At 35.8% G+C, this 22,107-nt stretch overlaps 1 protein-coding gene across 1 annotated transcript; it reads right to left on the minus strand.

Moving 5' to 3' along the window:
- Positions 1–638: 638 nt before the first annotated feature.
- On the minus strand, positions 639–5,011 carry LOC113499534. Its single transcript, XM_026880046.1, has 2 exons — positions 3,989–5,011; positions 639–1,224 (listed from the first exon to the last, which is right to left on the minus strand). The coding sequence occupies exons 1-2, from the start codon at positions 4,872–4,874 to the stop codon at positions 1,211–1,213; spliced, it is 900 nt and encodes a 299-aa protein (XP_026735847.1). The 5' UTR covers positions 4,875–5,011; the 3' UTR covers positions 639–1,210.
- Between the last annotated feature and the right edge of the window lie 17,096 nt (positions 5,012–22,107).

Raw genomic sequence — 22,107 nt, forward strand, 5'->3', positions numbered from 1 at the left:
TGGATAAAATATTTTTGTTAAAGATATAATATATATGTATTATTAAATAATGATAAAAACCTAGCTAATATTCTAGCACAATTTCTAACTTTTAAGTTCGAAATTGTGCTAGAATCATGTCAAGTGCAGATTAATGGTCTTTTTATTAGATACGGTTAGTTTCTTATGGTGTAGAAGATATGGTTTGAAGTAATTTGTTAGAATCAAACGTTTTCAGTAACTTACAGAAAGAATCCAATTAATTATGATCAATATTAAAAGGTTTCTTTATTTTTTACATTAAAAATCCTCAATTAAAAGTAACCAACAAGCTAATTTTCGATAAAAAAGGAAATGTATCAAATTAATATACATAAAAAACCGGTCAAGTACCAGTCGAACACGCGACACATAGGTTTCCGTACAAGTAGAATAAAGATGAACAAACCAATTTAGTAGCGAATATATTTGTGGTTAGCCAAAAATTTTTTTTACACCAGCCTTAAATTTATGACCGTAGCCTAACCGAATATTCTAATTTAATCTCACCTCGATTTTTCTTTTTTTTTGTATTCTCTGGTGCAAAGCGGCAAAAGATGAAGATGCGTCTTGTAATTTTGTTATGTCCAAGGGGTCGTGGAAGAAGAAATAACAACCGATACGTACAAACTCGTTTATTCGACTGACGCAGCAGTCATTAAATCACACGGTGTCCGTGGTCTACCCTATAATTGTTCTTAAAAGATATATGTAGGTACCCACATAACATCCCTCCACCTCTATTTAGAAGAACTTCTTATAATCTACAACAGGCCTATTTCGTTTCGAGCGCGGGTCTGGCTCGGGTTCTATAGAGGGAGTTGCCAAGGTTGCTTCCTCTTCCGTGGAGATGTCACCGTGAACAAGTCCTGAGGTCGTCTCTGGTTGTGCTGCTGACTCCTCAGCAGAAACTTCGGGCTGCAGCTGGTCGGTGCTAGTCGGATGTGTTGGCAGTATGAATGCGGGAACGATCTTTTCACATGACTTATCTTCTCTCCCTCTATATTTGAGCAACTGGTTGGCGTGTCTTTTGATAATTTGACCCGATTCAGTTAGTTGGACTAAATATACAGTTTTTCCTACACTTTTAATAATCACACCACGTGACCAATATTGTTTTTGTTGACTATAAAGTTTTACCAGAACTTGGTCACCCACACTAAACGTAACTTTACGGTTGCCACGATAACTGTCAATCTGCGAACACTGCTTAACTTTAACCACTGTGTCAAGCGCTGCGTCGGATGGCATGGTGGTGGTCGGTGTCAGGAGGTCCAACCGACATCTCAAATTGCGTCCGAACAATACCTCTGCCGGTGATCTGTTTGTGGTCGAATGTTTAGAATTCCTATAATAAAGCAAGAATTCCGATATTTTAACATTCAAATCTCTTAAACATGTACCTGATGACAAGTATGATTTTATTGCCTTTTTTATAATTTTTACATAACTTTCTGCTTGTCCATTGCTGGCTGGGTTATATGTTGGTGAAGTTAAATGAGTAATGTTATTACGATTGCAGAATTCTTTAAATTCATGTGATATAAAAGACGTTCCGTTATCTGAACAAATCGTATGAAATAAGCCAAATCGTGACATTACTTCGCATAGTTTTTCTATCACTACTCGTGAAGAGAAACCCGTTGAAACATCAAAACATTCCACCCATTTCGAATACGCATCTACTATAATTAAAAATGTTTTACCGCTGATCGGCCCTAGAAAATCTAAGTGTACGCGATGCCACGGCTGGGTAGGGAACGGCCATGGTGTGAGAGGGGTACGCGGGGGCGCGGCGCGCTGCGATCTACACGCGGCGCATGAGCCGACGTACTGTTCTATAGCTACAGACATACCCGGCCACCAAAATCTATTGCGTGCTTCTTCTTTCATTTTTGTGATTCCTAAGTGACCTGTATGTAACTCTTTCAATACTTTATATCGCAAACTATTTGGAATTACTAATCTGTGGCCCCTCATAAGACAACCGTTTTCTACAGACAACTCTAACCGGTGGCTGTAATAAACCTTAATTATTGGTTCATTAATTTTATTAGGCCAACCATTTGACAAGTAGCCGATGACGGCTGTTATTACCTTATCTAGCTCAATTGCGTTCTTAATATCCATCATCGACAAAAATCTTTCTTCTTCGTAAACAAAATACACGTAACTGGATTTATCTACTAATGACTCATCATGCGCCGAGTGCGTGGCGGTTATTGTTAAATCGTCCGTTATCGATCGACTTAAGAAATCCGCACAATTATGTACACTGCTTACATATTCAATTTTATAATTGTATGCGGATAGGAAAATAGCATATCGCTGTAAACGATTTGCTGATATCTCGGGAATGCCCTTGTCTGGATTAAAAATTGTAACCAAGGGTTTATGGTCAGTTCTCAAAATAAAAGGTTGGGGTCGACCATACAGATATTGGTGAAATTTTCTTATACCAAAAATTATAGCGGTAGCCTCTTTTTGTATTTGGCTGTAGCGTTTTTCGGCTGCATTCAGTGAACGAGAAACATACGAGATAGGTTTTTCTATACCGCCTTCGACCTGTGATAACACGGCGCCTAAACCGGTCGGTGACGCGTCGACAGTTACAATTAACAATGCCTCTGGATTAAAATGCGCTAATGTAGTCTCAGACACTAACTCGCGTTTAATTGTTGACACTGCTTCATCATGTTTCTTAGTCCATGCCCAGGGCTCATTTCTTTTAAGTAAGTCATGCAGGGGACTTAAAATCGATGAAGCGTTTTTAATAAAATTCCGATAATAGTTTACCATTCCTAAAAATGATTTTAGTTCTGTAATATTACTAGGAACTCGACTTTGCGTAATAGCTTTAATTTTTTCTGGAGATTTATGCAATCCATTACGGTCAATGACAAACCCTAGATAGGAAACAGATTCTTGAAAGAAGGTACATTTTTCTAGGTTTAAAACTAAGCCCGCTTCTAGCAACCTACGGAAAACTTCATTCAACCTGCTCATCATCTGATCTTTGTCTACTCCGCTAATCAAAATGTCATCTAAAAATAAAAGAGTACCATCTAACCCTGATAGAAGCGCCTCCATGTTCCGCTGAAAAATGGCGGGGGCACTCGCTAGTCCGAACACTAAGCGAGTAAACTTATATAAACCTTTGTGTGTGTTTATACAGGTCAGCATTGGGACTTCTCATTAAGGCATAATTGATTATAGGCATGCGAAAGGTCTAATTTACAATAATACTTGCCGCCGTGCAGTTTTGAAAACAGCTCGTCATACCTAGGTAAAGGGTACTTATCCACAAGTAACTGTTTATTAATTGTCACGGAGTAATCGGCACACAAACGTAACGAACCATCTCGCTTTAAAACAGGCACAACGGGACTCGCATACTCTGCGTATTTTACAGGTACTAACACTCCTAAATCTACAAGACGGTTCAATTCTTTTTCTACCCTTTCTCGAAGCGCAAATGGTAAAGGTCTGGCTTTAAAAAAAATCGGTTTTGCGTCTGACTTTAATGCTAAGTCTACCTTTACGCCTTTAAAACAACCTAATTTATTTCCAAATAGTTGTGTGTATTTTGAAGCAATATTTTTTACAAAATCATTACAGTTATTTAACGAACATATTTGCAAGTTGAAGCGCGAAAAGAAATCTCTGCCTAATAAAGGGGGGCCTCCATTCCGTACAACATAAACTCCTATTGTGAATGCTTTATTGTTATATGTAAACAGTAGGTTTATTTTACCCAGAATAGACAACTTATCACCGTTATAACTATGCAAAATAACATCACTGACTTCTAATGTTATGTTAAAAAAGTATTTATTATAAGTTTGCTCAGAAATAACGGTAACTGGTGAACCAGTGTCTATTTCAAAAGTTAGCTGGATCCCATTGACACAAACAGACTCCCGCATCGGCTCGCCGCGTACGGTGCGAATATTATAGCACATGTGCTTACCGTCATCACCAGCATCCCCACAGCACTCGACATAGTGTTGCTTATTAAAAGTTTGTTTACACATTCGCTTTAGATGTCCTTGAACGCCACACTTTTTGCACTTATAACGCACAAAACGGCAGCTCGATGCCTGATGACCTGCGTAGCCGCAGGCCGTACATTCGCCGCCGACGCTGCCGCCGCCGTTGCCGTAGCTGTCTCGAGCTCGCTCGCCGCAAGCTGTGGTTAACATCCTGCGCGATTGCGCGCTGCGTCCGCGTGCTGCGCTATGCTGCGTGTCCAACTTCATCACTTGAAGTTGCGTACCCGCGTCCACTTGCCGATTTGCTTCTTGTGCTCCCATACGAGCACTGCGTATGCCTTCAGCTATTTCCAAGGCCTTGCTCAGGGTCAGCTCGGACATCGCCTTGGTGAAGAGTTTATCTCTCTCTGGTCCAGGTGCCATGCCCAGCACAAAACGGTCGCGAAGCTGCTCGTCAAGGTTTGTTGACACGAACCCACAGTATACTGCCAAACCACGTACTCGTGCCGCCCACTCTGGCAACCCTTCGCCGACATGTTGCGTGGCCCCATGAAATTTATGTCTCTCCGCGAACAAGCATTTTTTCACATTGAAATGTCCATCCAATAATGCAACTATTTCCGCATAGCTTAAGGTACCGACTTGCCGCGGTAAAGCTAGATCGCGAATTAGTTTATAGCTTGATTCCGAGCAGTTACTCAGAAATATTGCTCGACGTTTACAACCGGCTTTATCCACGTCTACCCCAATTTCGTTTGCAAGAAACCACTGTTCGAGCCTTTCTTTATATAACTGCCATTCTTGCTGCTCATGGCTAAACACTGTTATCGTGCCGACCGACAATGTAGCGGATACTTTTGCCATCTTATTTTACGCGTAATTTATGTACTTTGTCCTCGTCGCCAACTGTTATGTCCAAGGGGTCGTGGAAGAAGAAATAACAACCGATACGTACAAACTCGTTTATTCGACTGACGCAGCAGTCATTAAATCACACGGTGTCCGTGCTCTACCCTATAATTGTTCTTAAAAGATATATGTAGGTACCCACATAACAAATTTCAACTGCTTTTCAAAATTTCAGCTAAACGTTCATGAGATACACAGACGGACAGCGGAGCCTTAATAAGACCACTTCATTTTTACCCTTTGGTTACAGAACCCCAAAAACATCTAAATTATTTTGCCTAGATCTTAAAATGATTGATTGAATTCACGCCCGGCTCTATTTTATAAAACCTTTCACAGATCCCAATCCATCACAACGACAAGCAATTAATTTTTCTATCAAAAACAAAATGTCCAAAAAACTACTTCGTTAAATTTTACTAGAATTCATGCTACGTATCGTAGACTTCGTAGCCGCGTAGCTGTTTCGTAGTACCTCCGTAGACGTTATTTATTTAAGAAATGTTAGTGGAAACTTTGGGTGCTAAGATTCTTGTTTGAATAGAGGTTTAACAGTAAACTCATAATTTTATGTTCTTGAGATTCTTACACAGAATGCTTTTACAAAACACAGGTACTAAAGTCCTTAGTTTATCACGGAAAATAAGAGATTTTAGGTTCTTTGTGTAAAGGAGGTTCTGAACCAATTTCTAATGAAATGAGCGTCGGAGGGAAAGCTACACAATCGTTTCCGAGAAAACCTTTGTGAATTCTCTTGTATATATCTATCGCCTGAAGGTCTAGATTGTAGTCAATTCAATATACGTATCAATTCGTAGTAAATTGTAGGCCTACAAACGTGAATAGGCTGAAAGCCTAAATGAAAGAGCTTTCTATGCCGTTCTCAGAATACAATAGTTTTTGTCGAATTGATTTGATGAATGCTTCTGTACGAGCAATTAGCAATAAGCCTCTTTTCTACCAAATCAGGCCCAAAATGCATAAAAGCATCAATAGCTAATTATTACGCAAGATAATATAGCCATAATTGCGAATGAGCTAGTTATCAATTTTCCACACTAATTTTTACTGGCATAACGATACGTCTCTTAAATGCTCTAGTATAAAATTGGTTCTAATACTATAATTAGAACCATACATTAGTTTCCCAAATATAAATAATAATCAATCTCCAACACAACGAAGCCCATCATACCCCATTTTCTTGATAATCACTTCTACGACGTTTAGTAACTCAACTAATTAAACTAGATTTAACCTTAAAAAATTCTTGAACTAAACTGGAATGTCACTGATAACTATATCATCGAAAACCCATGAAAGGTTTTCAATCAATTAGAATTAAAACGACATCTACTTACTTGGAAACAACTTTCTACAGAATATGATGCCTAGGTATTTTTTGTCTGCCTTTGCTACCCCTCTGCCCTCCCTCCTTTTTTATACATCTAATCTCTTTGCCTCTTCCCTCCAATTCGCAAGGAATATCTAACGACTAATGTAATTAATATCCAGCAAACATCAAGAGAAACAACACGAAAAAGGATGATAGGACGAAACAATTCCAGCAAATTGCTTTGAATAAATCATGAACGCAAGTTTGATAACAATTACGCGAATGCACTAAAATTCATTAGTGGATTGAATCACATATAAATATTTAGCTACGGACCTAATACATTAGGAGGCACTGTGTGTTGAATTATGTATTAGCGGGCCAAGATAAAAGAGGTTGTATTGTAAGGCTGTAGTCAATGTGGGGGAAAATGTTTGTAGGTTGTGTAGGATGTGGGGTACATGTTTGGTTGCTTAGAATATGTTGGGAATAGTGGGAGAATATGGATGTAGAATTAACGATTTAGAAATACTAAAATAAGTTACCGTTTATTGATCAACAAACAAATAGTGAATACCCTCTTACATACTATCTATGTACATGTCATAAATACATACTTAAAGTAATAATCTATTGAAAATAAAATTTTAAAATTAAAATAAACTAATATTTACATTTTTAAAACTTTATCAATATAAAAAGAAAAATATACATTATTTACAAAGCGTCAAAAAAGACATCCTCATCCCTGCCAAAGTCGGGAAACGTGCCCAGAAGGCTGGCTGCATTGTCATGTTGTATGATGTAGAATTAGAATAGAATGGCAAAGAAGGTGTCTCTTTTTTGTCATTTGATTCTTGGATATTAATTATGAAAATGAGGTTTGGTAAAGAAAATTTTCATGTGATTTTACAACAAAAATTGTTTTCAATAGTAATTGATGTGGAATTTCGTTTTCTTTTTTACTTATTTAAGCTTATGAGATCATTCTTCTGTTAAAAACTAGCCGGTGGTTTGAATGAACATTGTTATTTTAAAAACAATGTTGATTTTGTGCTTGTTTTAACTCCTACATTTATTTATTTAAAATGAGAAATTGATATTTTCCATTTACCATTCTGCTAGTTTATCTTCATACTTTAAAAATACAAAGGAAAAACATCTTTCTTTTAACTCGTACCACAACAAAGTCTCTGACTTTTACATACGTTGAATACTCGTTTATTTCCCAATAAATAAAACAAGGCAGTGATTGTGATTGAAAGGGGATTTGCAAGGGATCTCTTGTACTCTCAGCTTTGTTGCTTTTATAGTTGGGGATATACTTTTTGATCTTTGTGTGTAGAAAGTAGAGTTCTTTAGTCTTAGACAAACTATGTCTTTCCATTTTGAACGCTGATGAATTGAGGAATGTGTTGAATTGGCATGTCAATAGACTTATTGAACAAGATTGTATTTCCCATAGGTTTACAAGTGTTCTGTTTGTTTTCAATTCTTATTCGATGTGATATTGTATAGGCTTTTAATTTGAAATGAGGTTCCTGAAAATACGCGCAGACAGGGCGATTCATATAAAGACTGAAAGTCTACGAAAGACACCATTTTTCAATGGTAGAATAGCAAATTTAAAGACAAAGTAGCTCCTGGATTAATGCAATTTCACTTCAATATATTCCTTACGTGTTAGTTTAGAGTAATTTAGTAGTTAGAAGTTTATTATTAATAGGTAACCTGTGAGAATGTTTCTTAGAGGTAAGAGTTTTTAAAGTGATCGGCAGTTTTAGTTTATAAGGTTTTTTTATAATTTTATAAAATCATTTACAAACAAACAATATGTGAAAAATTGTGGAATCAAAAGTTATTTACATGGATGTACGTATGATCTATTTATTATTTTCTTCTGTTGGCTTTGGAAAAACGAACTGTATTTGACATTAATTTATCTCTGCCTTAAGTAGTCCACAGTTGGGATGTCATATAAAACTTTGACTCACACCATCTCTTGTTTTTTTTTCACTGCTATTATTATAAGCCATTTTGTCCCATTGCTAGGCAAAGGCCATCCACCCTTACGCAAAGAGGAATTACAGGGATCCATATCTAAAGGTCTCATTATCAGTGAAAAATCCCTAAGGGCATGCACGCAAGGGTTTATGAGGGAAACGTGTGTAACTTACCTAATTATCGTGGTTTTTTTTATATTATTATATTTAATGATGGTACCGACGAACCTTTGTGACTTTGTTACGATTTATTATTAGTAATGTTTTAAGATTGTTGTTTTTCCCTTAAAAATGTATGAATCCCAAGATTTTATGAATTAAGAGAGTAACTTATGGAACTTTTTTGCCGGTTCTCCTCCATAGGAATGTAATTTTGGAACCCTGTACCTAGAGTTATTATTGTAGAGTTTTAAAAGAGCCTGGAAAACTCACTAAAACTTTTTTGTTTTTGATCAGGGCCGCAAAGCTATGTCTTAAAGTTCTAAACACGCCATGTGCTCAACGCTTCCAAAATATTATCACAGTAAGGCGTGGCTGCAGACACTCAGACAATTTATATCAAATCTCCCTTCACAAAAAACAAGTTACAACGCAAAATCATGAAGTGTTCCACCATCTGTCTTGCGAATTTACCGAAAACTTGCCATTGTTTCAGGAGACAATGTACCCGTTATCACTGTTTATACCAACTTCGCTATTATCAAACTTTCGTAACTGACATTCTTGGCTTGTTTTGTTATTCGTCCTATTGTTGTTGACTATAAATATGTAGTTGTTAAGATTATGTAAGTGCGAGACTTATGAAAAATTTTGATTGTAGATAAGGGTTGAGTTGTGGGAATTTGGCGTTTGGATTGTTCCTAAAATAGAAAAGAAACAAGTTAAGTGCGATTTGTTATTGTGATACTGAGAATTCCTTACAAAGAAGTAATAGGAAAAAAAACATTCAAGTCATTACATTTATAACCGAAACAATCGTTGCTTAACCTCAATGTGTTTTGTAGTCGCAAACGAAATAAATTCTCTGATAAAATTAAAGCTGTCTATTACGATTCCCGAGATAGAGTGTGGTAACAGACGGATGAAGAGACAGACAGTGATGTCTCAGAACTAGAAATCCGTTTATACCATTTGATTAAAAAATCCAAAGCAGAAACTTTTTGAACGTCGCCTTTTACAACCCTGTAACATTATCTCTTAAAATAATTAGATGCACTCACGTACATAAACAACTCCGCATCGCAAATTAAAGTAGTGTTCAAAGGGTGTTCTTAAAATGTACCGAAGTGAAATTGTTTGGAAGGATTAAATCTCTGCCAAAGAGATGCTGTTACTGCTTGGCTGACTTTGAAAAGTAAAAATAACACGAAGATTTAACTGGTAATTTTAGTGTTCAACATTATATATAGATTTTGATGAATATTACTTTTTATGTAGCCTGTTTTAGAACCCACTGCTGGGCCAAGGTCTCCCCCTTTCTCTTCTAGATCTCTCTATCTCTTGCGATTTATATTCTATTATTTACCATAGAATATTTCTATGGTTTAAATAAATCTGTAAAGCGGTTCGTAAAACAAAAAAAACTAATGGTAATGAAATATAATGAAAATTAATGAGTTATTTTTTTAATCAATTTTCAGTGTGTTTAAAGGCTGTTTCATGGGACGCACATTCAGCATACTAGTAGTGGCCCGCGAGTTTGCCTACGGGAATGTTGGTTATCCTTGTTTTTTAAGCCAAAAAAATGTTACTTTGTTACTTTCAATACCTCCAAAAATATGTGCAAAACGTTTCGTCGTAATCGAATGAACAGCTTTCGCCCGAACACCTAATGAACTACATTAAATGCTGTTGTGTTCTTTTCCTATTGTTTAAAAAAAGACCCCCATACTGTGCATGTGACTTAAATGATTATAAAACCCTGAGACATAAGAAATGATTTCCTTAGCGTGGGAGTTGTTATTAAAAGAATCTGTAAATGCATTATTACGTTGTAGAAAAATACCAAACACTTAATAATTATAAATACATTTACTAATTCGCTTCCCACTCTGCTCAGTATCTCAATTCTCTAGTTTTGGTTAACAACGTACCCTGAAAGCCTATAATTTCAATACATCAACTGTGGAAGCGAGATAGCTCATACATTTTGTAGAGCGGCGTCCCTTTCCCACGCCTTCAATAGTTCTGAAAGAACTACTGGTAGAAAGCAAAGGCGTTTAAGTGTAGCGTGTACACGAATATCTCATGCATCTTCTATATTCAACCAAATGTCTAAACCGTCTGAAAATGTATTTGAATTTAGAACTATTAAGAAAGAGGTTTATTGTTCTGAATAAATTGTTTCTAAAAAGATTTGTCAGATAAAGGATTGTTCTTGGATGCAGTTTTGAATATTTTATATGCTCGCTACTGTTGTTAGTATAAGGCAATGTTAGACGACAGAAGTAAAATAAATCTCTTGGTTTTCTTTAATGATTAAAAAACAATGCCATTGCTGTCGAATAACTTATCCTCAATAACCGGATGGTATAAAAAACAGATCAAAATAGCAATCTTCATTGATTAGTTTAGTTAAAACTAAGTCAAAAATGTATTAGTATATGTACTTCATTATTGCAATTACTATGAGATCGGTTCTTAAACCAACTTAATGCATCGAGTAAGCGAGACAAAACTACATTGGTATCGTGACATCTCGCTCTAGCAACGGCATTAGTTTCAAGAGTTTATTAGTTACCTTAGACTCAGAGCTGTGTTTTAGTACAGGAGTCTGTGACATAAACCTTAATCCATTGATTGAAGCATTGTGATGGATTCTAATCCAGGTCTTGTCTACAGATGTTTGCTGTGTCCTAGCTTGATTGATGTTTCAGTATAAGCTAAGGTTTAAACAGGATCGGCGTATTAATGTTTCGTTTCTTTCGTTTCAGATGTAATGTTGTGTGTAGTTGCTGTCTAAAATAAATAAATTATCTGATAAAGGCTAATTTAGATTTTGTTTAGAGATTATGATATAATGTGATAACAGACAAAAAGAATCGCGTAACTTGCTTAATGGGTTAAGCAAATTACGCGATTTTTAGTTTTAGTGTGTTTTGTCGAAGTGTCATAAAGCATATAATATACCTAAGTGAAAAACCACGGTTCAAGAGATACAGCCTGGTGACACACGCGTAGATAGTGGAGCCTTAGTAAGTACCATGTTTTCTTTATTGGAGATAAAAAGTATCTCTGTCAGGAATAACATAATTATTTAGTTTCAATATACTTGCGAGACTTTTTCTTTATGATATGGCATAGATTTTCTACCTGACATGACTTACAATGAATATGATGGATGAGTTTTTATCACGTCCAAGTTTCTGTTTTTCTAATATTTGTTCTTTTTTTGCTGTATCTATTTACCGAAACTGTTATAACTTTTATAATATTTGAACCTATGAACAATTTTTTCACAACTTTTTCTTACCTGTTCCCTGAGTGCCAGTTATCCGAGAATGACGTCAGGGAATGAGGGAAGTGGAGAAGATATTTTTTCTTGGAAAGCTGGTCCCACCGCCATGTGGGACATATTACTGCGAAGATTCACGACTCCGTGGTCGAGTGGCGTACGCACCGGTTTCAATGTGTCGCTAGTTCTGAGGCCCCGGGTTCGATCCCCGGTCGGGTCAATGTGAAAATTCACATTTTCTCGGATCTGGGTGTCTGTGGTACCTTCGTTGTATCTGAACTCCTTAACACAAGTGCTTTAGCAACTTACTTTGGGTTCAGAACAATGTATGTGATGTTGTTCGCATTTATTATTAAAAAAAGAGAGAGATCACTCTGCCTATCCCAACAACTTTACATTCCTACTCCTGCAAGCCAAACAAGAACATCTCGATACATAATCCACAAACAGCGGCAAACATAGCGAGCCGCATCTGCGCCGCACAGATTTGGCCACCTAAATCCGATTGCATTTGCCTAATTCCCACTGCCTATGCATATATGCCTATACGTGCATATGCATATGAGTGTGGTATTATAATATTAAATTGATCGCTTGGGTTCGCTGTAAAATGTCGAATGATTTACATTGATAGTTCGTATTTGTGTAAATTGGTGAGGGATTTGATACTGGTTGTAATTTAGTTATTATATTTTTGAACAAGCTGTTTCTGGTAGCGTTATTACATCTTTGACAGTCGTACCAGGCAGTCAGAAGCTTGAATAGTCTGACAACCAGTCTAACCAAGGGGTATCGTGTCGCCCAGGTAACTGGGTTGAGGAGGTCAGATAGGCAGTCGCTCCTTGTAAAACACTGGTACTTAGATGAAACCGGTTAGACTGGTAGCCGACCCTAATATATGTAGTTGGGAAAAGGCTAGACCAATGATGTTTCTGGAAGCGTTGCCTGCCTGGATGTCGGTTCAAACTGCATCATTACCCTAATTTAAAGACGACGGATAGAAGTATAACTGTATTAGTCAAAAGTGTCAGCTATCTCCGCACCAAAATTTCATGGAAATCATTCTAACCTAGCTAGAACTAAAAATCACAAACAAAACGCACTCACATATTTTAAAGCTTTTGTCCTCCGGAGATAGAAATGGTTTGATAAATAATAAAAAATCTAGCTCAGTACCTGTGTGTACGAAATGCCAGGAATTTCGTATTAATAAAACAATACAGACGTATTGAGAATCCCCTCTTTTTTGAAGTCGATTGACTGTGTAAGGAGAGAATACAACGATCATATCCCATTATTTATTGAATTGCATTTACTACAGTCGTGAGAGTAACTCAAAATGTTCTCTTCTTATATCATAAAGTTTATCCAAAAATCATCAGCCATTTTCCAAACAAGTTCAACCTGGTTCCACATCAAGCTGTTTCATGCAGGCATAAAAAGACGTCTATAGCTACCCAGTTCCGCGTACTAAAATAATAAGTCCGAAGCCAGCGGAAAAAATAAAAAAGCACGATAAAACTACGTCACACTACGTACCAGTAAATGAAACTACATTCGTAGCGAACGAGATCAGTTTTTTCTTTCATCAGTCAACAAAAAAGGTAAAAACAAGTTTATGACGGTCTTTTGTAGGTCAAATAAAGTTTCGCGAGAAATAAAACACAGAAGTGCTATTGCGAATGGAATTGTATCGAGATAACATTTTCGTTACGAATTTTCTGAACTTCATTTTCTGACTGGTGTTGTTTTGTAAGAATTTTTGTGTTGAAACGGAGTTTGGAAATTACAAAGACGGTAAGAAATGTGTGGCTTCAGACAAATTCCTACTATTCCTGCTAATATTATAAACACGAAAGATGTTTGTTCCTCTTTCACTCAAAGAAAGTCAAATTCATATATTGACAAAATATACCTCAATATTGTTCATAAGCTCAGTAGTTGCCAAGTGGAATAGTTCTATTTTTGGTCATAGTATATCACGTTTATATCTAAAAAGAGTAAACACACACCTCTCCTATAAAATATCATTCACATACAAATTAGTTTTAGAAGTCACGTCTTTCGTTCATCTTTTTTCGATCTAGTAGACCCAACAGTTCTCATTGGCTTTTCTCTATATACTGCACAAAATAAACATACTATATCTTCATATTCACCAATATGTAACACCATTGAAATTGTATATCGAGTGATGTTTGCACGGGCACTCGACCGTTAAACACGTGCATGGACGCCTGACATCCACTGATCTGCTTACTAGGTATTTGTAATGGGTTGCGTCAACAAAAATATATAATCGGTGATTTCAACAATCTAGTTATTTCCTGGTGACGGATAAACGGACATACAGATGGAAAAAACTTAGTAATAGGGCTACTCAGAGGATAAAAATTAAAGCCTTTTACAGTCTTCGTTGTCCGTCAATAAGTTGTCATGAACCGTGATAGCTAAACAGTTGAAATTTTCACCGATGCCGTTTTTCTGTTTGTGCTATAAATAAAAATACAAAAAATAAATATCGATTTTAATCACCAATTAATAATATAATATAATATGCGGACAACATCACATACATTGTTCTGAACCCAAAGTAAGTTGCTAAAGCACTTGTGTTATGGAATTCAGATACAACGAAGGTACCACAAACACCCAGACCCGAGACAATGTAGAAAATGTGAATTTTTACATTGACCCGACCGGGGATCGAACCCGGGACCTCAGAGCTAGCGACACCTTGAAACCGGTGCTCACGCCACTCGACCACGGAGGTCGTCAAATTATGGTAATGAATGTAAAGGTTCAATTATTATGGTAATGAATGTAAAGGAAGATTTGTTTATCTTTAGCATACTTTTACGAAACTATCTGTTTCGCGAGCCGACACGCACTTAACCGGCCTTACCCCTCGCGTACAGAACTCTAAAAAAGTTTCTACTAGGTAACATAAAAATATTATTTTAGATTTATAGTTGAAGTTTATAAAGTGAGCTTTGGCTATGCTGTCACAGCGGATTAACGTCGCAGGCGGAACGGATCGTGGGATTGCCCAAACGGGGGTTGTAAATTTTGACGAGGCTATTGGCACAGTTTCCATCCTTAGAAACAGATTAGGTCAGTTTTGGGGACGAAATATAACAATATTTTAGATTGTCTTCTAAAGTTAAATAAAATAGAGGGTGTTTTGTTGAAAGCAGGTATTAAGTTATTATCAACCACTTTTTTAATATTTTATTCAATTCAATTCAATTTATTTAACTGTCAGACTACAATGATCCAAATTGGTTAGTAACAATAGGAGCTCATAAACTATTTTAGTAGGTACATAATTTAATATTAATTAATTAAATAACAAAAAAACATTTAAATATTTTTTTACGTCTTACAATTATTTTTTTGTTTAATATATGTCATTTCTGGAGAACACGTTTCAAACTTTTTATTCGTCTACCAAACGTTATTGAAAAAAAAATCTTAGTAAATTATTTTGCAAGAATGGCAAATTATTATTGGTAAGGGGGCAGATGAAAAATAAACGACTTCTCTATAAATTTGCGTTTGAGAACGTCAACCGAAAGAAAATATCAAATTGATTTACTGTAATTAAATTATATATTAAACGCATTATTAAAAAAATATTTTTATTCCTTAATAATAGAAAAAGGAGTCCTTTATTAAGTAAATATTCTTATCTATTCTAATCTACTAATCTACCTGACTAAATTGTGTTTTCGGTAAAATACACGTACTATTCAAATCTACCCAATTATACAATTTTCTATCTTAATAGCACTTTCAACAAGAAACCTCGCATTACGCAAACAAACTATCACACGTAAGAAACGTTTGCGGCGCTTCCGAACGATAAATTCAAAGCTTAGTGCCTTCTGCGCACCAGATTTGCCATAATCCCTCAGTTTCGCCTAATGGTTGTGCATTCTACAAATGTTTTACAAAATGTATAAAGTTTTGGTGCATTTTCGTCGCGTATTGTATTAACGCTGATCCAGGATATTTGGAAATATTATTTAGAGTTTACGTTCGTGCAATTGTTTTTTTTTTAGCTTGGGTATAAATTGGATTATTGGTATAACAAGATTTTTCTTATAGGCAACGAGTATAATACCACTTTTATGGTTATGGGTTGGAATTTTCATTCATAATCCATATCTATATACTAATATATAAAGCTGAAGAGTTTGTTTGTTTGAACGCGCTGATCTCAGGAACTACTGGTTCGATTTCAAAAATTCTTTTTGTGTTGAATAGAACATTTATCAAGGAAGGCTATAGGCTATATAACATCACGCTGCGACTAATAGGAGCGAAGATAAAGTGGAAAATGTGGAAAAAACGGGGCAATTTCTAACCACGTGGACGAAGTCGCGGGCAACAGCTAGTGTTACATATGTATGTGGTGAATTATTACGTAATTCTTTGTCAGGCACAGCAAGAGTAGAAGTATTTTAAATTGTTCCCTTGAAACTAAAATTTTAAATGTGCACATTTTTATGAAAATTTCAATTAAGTTAACCATTTTATTCTTTTCCTATATAATTTTGATATTCATTAACTCGAAATAAACCTTTTTAGAATATCAATAGAAACACTTATCTTTTTTGACCGCTACAGCCATTAGATATGTGACTCAACGTTTCTTTAGCGCCTTTGTTAGGACTACAAAAAATTAAAACATTTTAATTTTTAAAACTTTGAAATGTTTTTATGCAGTGAGATATCTTCAAGGTGTATCCTAAAATTCCTCGAACGCATAATATCAGTGACAAATTCAAATGAAATGTATCCTTACAATTTACGACCGATTTTTACCATTATTAAACGATGCAATGGTTTACTCACGCGTATTTATGGCAAGTGCCCAACTAAACGCATCATTTTAAAACGAATCAGTTTCACGATTTTACCATCTTTTAAGTGAAAAATGTCCACTTAAATAGTTGGACACTACAATGCTTCACATGAACTGCAGTCGGACACATATTTCATATCAAAGCTAAATGTCATACGATTCATCGCATCGCTGGGCTCCAACACATATCACTTGCCTTGCGAGAAACCTGCAATTTAGCACTTTCTGACCTGCTCTGTTTCATTTTCTTTATACTAAATGGCTTTGTGATTGCTAGATGCATAGAATTTTGCCCTCTTTGTATATTACGGAGTGTGTATCTGTAACGGAAATGACAAAATCGGTGTGTTTGCGAGTGAATTGAGGACAAACTTGCACATTTGGATATTTTGCGTTTATTATGGTTCCGTACAAAAACTATAGAATTGAAACCCTATCACTAAGACTTCGCTGACTGATCGTCTGCCTGCAGTCTCTCCGCCCTGTTCGTAAACCAGTCACCGCTTGACAATCTAAATTTCCAGAAATGTTGCATTTCTGTTGCTGCACTAACATTTAATTTAGGTTTAGACAAGATCTTTTAACACTTACTTTATAACTATTTAGAACCATAGATATTAAAGAACTTTCGAATACTATTTTTACCAGCTCCCAGCCTTAACAAATTTAGGAAAACACCAATACTTTACATAGAACAAGTACCGATCTGACCCTCACCGGGTAATAGACGATCCCTCGGCAACGCTCTGCCTGTCTACGTTTCACCGCGTCACTAAATTGTCTAATTTCATTTGTGTAATTGCGTGCGCATAAATTTGTACGTTTGTTCAAATTGGACATACTTATTTATGTTAGGTTCGTGTAAGTATTAAGGTGTATTTCCGTGTATTACGTTCGATTGGAGTCGCGTGCGATTAATTCTAAGGCTTTCTAGTTATTATCATCTTTCGAGCTGCACTTGAGTAGCGTTTGTTTTTCGCACAACTACAACAATTCACCATCCCCTCGACCACAACATCTTAAAGTAATATATAATAACCCTTCAGAATCTAGTTCATCCAAAAATTGTCTGCAAAAGATCGCTTTTAGCGATAAGACCGCCCATTGTGGCACCATGTAACTATTTATTTCTATAAAAACCTGTGTGTGTGATGTGCAACAAAGAATATTCTATCTACCTACCTATATAAAGATAATGAATCTTTGTGGAGGCGTAACAACTTAATATGTGGCGTTGACGTTATCAGGTATCTCTCCTCAACAACCGCAATAATATTACGTACATGACAGGCTCCCTAAACGATATACACGACTAACAATTCTCTCCGTTTTACTCGTGCAGTTACCCCTCTACTTATGGTCCGAAACCAAGTAAATTTTATCCGAGCACTTAAGTGATTAAACTGCTCAATAATTTTTAGCCACGTCACTTATAAAAAAATAGAACGAGAGAGAACTCTTGCATGAATATACCTCGTCTTCTAGCTCAGGGTGCTTCGTGGCACCATATCAATGGTATGTCAACATTTTTTAACTATTTCTTCACCGAGGAATTTTACCCTTGTATCGCCAGGGTGTTCAAACATTCAAATAACATTAGCATAGCTACCTAGACTCAGAACAAGCATTCTTGGGTCACACAGTCACGCACAGTGGGTTTAACGTTCTGTATTCCATCTACTACATAATGTGCTAGTATCCAGGAACATTTTGCTTATAAGATGACGCTACTGGAAAGGTGAGTGCTAATCATTTTTTTTGGTAAGGCGGGGGAGTCCTCCTGGACACCCACTTCCTCGGGGGAGGAAATGGGTAATGTCAGGCTCTTTCTGACTAAACCTGAACCCCCGTGCTACGTCATCCGCGTTTTTGTGTCGGTGTATGGCAATGCTTTGCAATCCTTCATACACCGATCGCGGGCTTCCTCCGGCCAGTAGATTGGGCGGTAGGTCAATGTGTGCTAATCCTGCTCTCCTTGCTGCGACTATAGCGGCGCATCATAAACGCATGCCAGACTTACGTGAAAAAATCATACGCAGCTGCGTTTGGTCACAATAGACGGAAACACAGAAAGATACTTTTAAATGTGTAGGAGTATGTAATTACTGATAATACTGAATACAATTCATCACTGTTCACAAAACCACTTATCCAATTGATGGATTAGTTGTATCATTAGATCTATTTGTGTTCTTTCGAGGAAGTATGTGAGAGTTTATACAATTTGTTACATTGTAAACAGCGATAAAGCTGAAGAGAAACATATATTTTGATAACGAAATTCATCTTATCATGAATTGAAGGTGACAATTTCCCTTACTGTGTTTTCTTACTAATATTTAAATACTCTGCAATGGAAAATGTTTTATTGCTATTTGCCATGTATTCAAGTACAACCATTAAAAGCTCTTGTAAACACAAGTCACCTTGTTATAAGTTATTAAGCAAATAAACACCGTAAAGCAGTATTATGGTCATTTAGACCCCTAACGTACCCCAATCTGACTTAATTCTTAAAATAGCTTGAAAAACATAAAAAGCCTTTTACAATTCCAGATTACCTTTCTATTTGGTTAAATAATAACTTTGTAATAACATTATACGGCTTATCCCAACTAAGTGAGATTAGCGTTCTCTGATTGGCGCTGCGCCGGTTTCGAGCGCCGAAATCCGGTCCGAAGCGGTTTAATCCAGATATATGCAGTTCTCCATAAATTCCAGACTTAGCTGTGTTTGTGATTTCGTATCGTATTGATTGTGTACAGAAATGTTTAATGAATTTGTTTGTATGTTTAAGTTCTGGGGAACGTTGGCGTTGTGTGGATCAATTCTGAATTGGCTGTTTTGAATTTAGTTTGATTAAGAGTCTTATTATGGGAGTTGGGAGCGGTCGAGTGGCCTATACGAGTTCGAAGTAGAAGGACTCGTATGATCGGAATAAAGACGACGGCTGGGTATAAAAAGTAAAAATCTATTTAGTCACTCAGTTAGGTAATTAAACATTTTAGACACGTATTTTTCCCTTTTCCGAAAAACTAAATTTGACAAAGATAAACTGCTTGTAAGTTTTGGAGAAGGGGCTTGGATCATAACGATTTTTTAAAATTAATACAAAATCGTGACTTCACGCGTAAGTTTCATTCGCTGTAATATTTTGATCAACTTATACAACTAAATTGATATCTCTCAATCAGTTCGGAAGCTCACAGCTCTCACAGAGAAATCATCACGTCAACCTTAGCACAGGTATTAAAATAGGAAATTTCCTTAAGTTTTTTAATAGGCTTACTCATAAAAGCAAAGGGTTAAGTGAAATATTTCATCCGTGTATACGCCACTTAGTAAGGCAGAAAGTAGTTCAAGATATCTTTGAGTGGTCAAGTGTTCTGAGTGGTAATCTCAGACTCAGAGGCACTTTTCTTTATACATGGTGCTTTAAAAATGTTGCTAAGAATTTGATAATTTTTTTTCAGGTATTTTCTTTCTTTACATTAGAACTATGTGGGTCGGAAGTGTGGCAAAGTCGAAGTTTGTGTATAAGTGAAAATATTCTTGGTATTTAAGTATTATTTTTATTGTCTTTGCTACAGAAATGCAATAAAATCCAATGTGTAAAATTTAAATTTTAAGCGTTATAGATAGTTTATAAGTATTTTTATAGTAAAATCTGGCAGATACGGTTACAGAATTAATAGATTTAGAAAATCCAAGTAACAACTACATACATTTTTTTTATAATCGGTCCAACCGTTTATGTGTAAATTACATTGTCACCAGGTTTGAAGCTACTGTGAAAATTTCAGCCTAACTTATCGGAAAGTGCCTCAAAATTGAGTTGCACAAATCCAACCGAACAACAAACAAGACAAATGAGTGTACAACATGGGAAAAAATATGTCTTACAATTTCAGATCCTTAAAGCCCAAGTACTGAGTTATGTCTCGGCTTACACAAACAACATTGACGAAATTAATTCTCATCTTAAGCATCAGTAAACGGATACACAATACAACAGTAAGTCTGATTAGTATTGCTGACGCTAATTCAACCCGTTGAGCTTTGCATAACCTGACAGTTCTCTGAAACATTGACTAATTACCTATCACACTATTTAACATATTATTATGAAGGTATGAACGGTAATTATAGAGGTTATTACGTATTAGCTGATATGAGTGTTGTTGTGCGTGGATTGTTGAAAATATGTTAGTGTTGTTGTTATATGAGAGTGATGGTTTGTTAATGCTCTTATTTTGAGAGTGATAAGGTTTACTTTTGCTTGAGTACTTAGAAGTACTTAGTCAATGAGTACATAGAAGATAAAACCATAGCATAGTTTCATATTACTGTATCCTTAAATATTCTAAATTAAATAAATAAAAAAAAACCTACTTACTTATGGCATATAATTAATATTTTATATATTAATGAAATATATAATATAAATTTGTAATGCCTTCATTGGCTGTGCCCCTAACAGGGTCCATAACATTGTACCTAGCTTTAAACCTCTTTAACATCTTTTGTAACATTATGGAATGCAAATAAATATATGAATATGAATATGTTTAATTTTATGAAATTACAACACTTGGGTTTAAAATGCGTATTTATTGGGATAGCCCAACTAGTTTCGGTTGAAGTTATTTTAATTAATTTTTGAAGTCATTTGACTTAATTTTAACAAAGATTTTACTGTTTATTTTTTTTACAATCTCTAACGAGCTGGATGCAATGTCCTCCAATCATATCGCGTTTAGTATTTGAAGTTCGTGGACTAAACCACAAAAATGTGTCACCATAAATAATCATCATTTTGTCAATCTTTTAAACCCCAACTACGTGAAAACACATTGGACACTATATTGTCTAATTCTATTATTAATTACTAAGTGATATATCATTCCAGGGATACACAAAAACTTAGACTAAAATAGACCTCAAAGCGGTATAAAACTGTTTACCAACACCAACAATTTCAAACCTGCCTTTGATAATATAAGGAAAGGATCTAAGTACTATTTTCCTTTCTCTAGTCCATGATTACAAGTCACTGAAGACAACTTAAAATAGTATTTTTTAACGTCAAATATATTTCAAAGAAAAGCATTAAAACACAATTGCAAATTAACTTCAAAACTCCACAAAGTTAACGTCATCCGTGCCCTGATTCCGGTAACGACCGCCGAAATCCGCCTCGAACTGGATCTAACCAGATTTATGCAGTTCAAACCGGCTTCAGTGTTGAGACGAAGAAAATGCAAATGCGGATTTAAAGGTAGATCAGTGGCGGAATTGTTGAAGTTTTATGTTGATCCCTTTAATACTTATCTTCTACGGTACTTGGGGATGGAATAACTATGACTTATAGATATAAGTACCTTTTACAGGTACCTACAATGGTCTATTTACAGATGTCTGTCCTTGTGCATGTGAATTGTATGTTTGTGAAACACCCCGCGACACAAGGATTAAATTCCTTATTCCGTGCGGGAGTCGTTTTAAAAAAAATACTAGTTATGAGT

The sequence above is a fragment of the Trichoplusia ni genome, chromosome 12, assembly GCF_003590095.1.
Source record: "Trichoplusia ni isolate ovarian cell line Hi5 chromosome 12, tn1, whole genome shotgun sequence".
Classification (NCBI taxonomy): Eukaryota; Metazoa; Arthropoda; class Insecta; order Lepidoptera; family Noctuidae; genus Trichoplusia; species Trichoplusia ni.

Bases quoted from the DNA above. Each gene is read 5' to 3' on its own strand.
- LOC113499534 (XM_026880046.1), bottom strand. From the start codon at position 4,874: ATGGCAAAAGTATCCGCTACATTGTCGGTCGGCACGATAACAGTGTTT.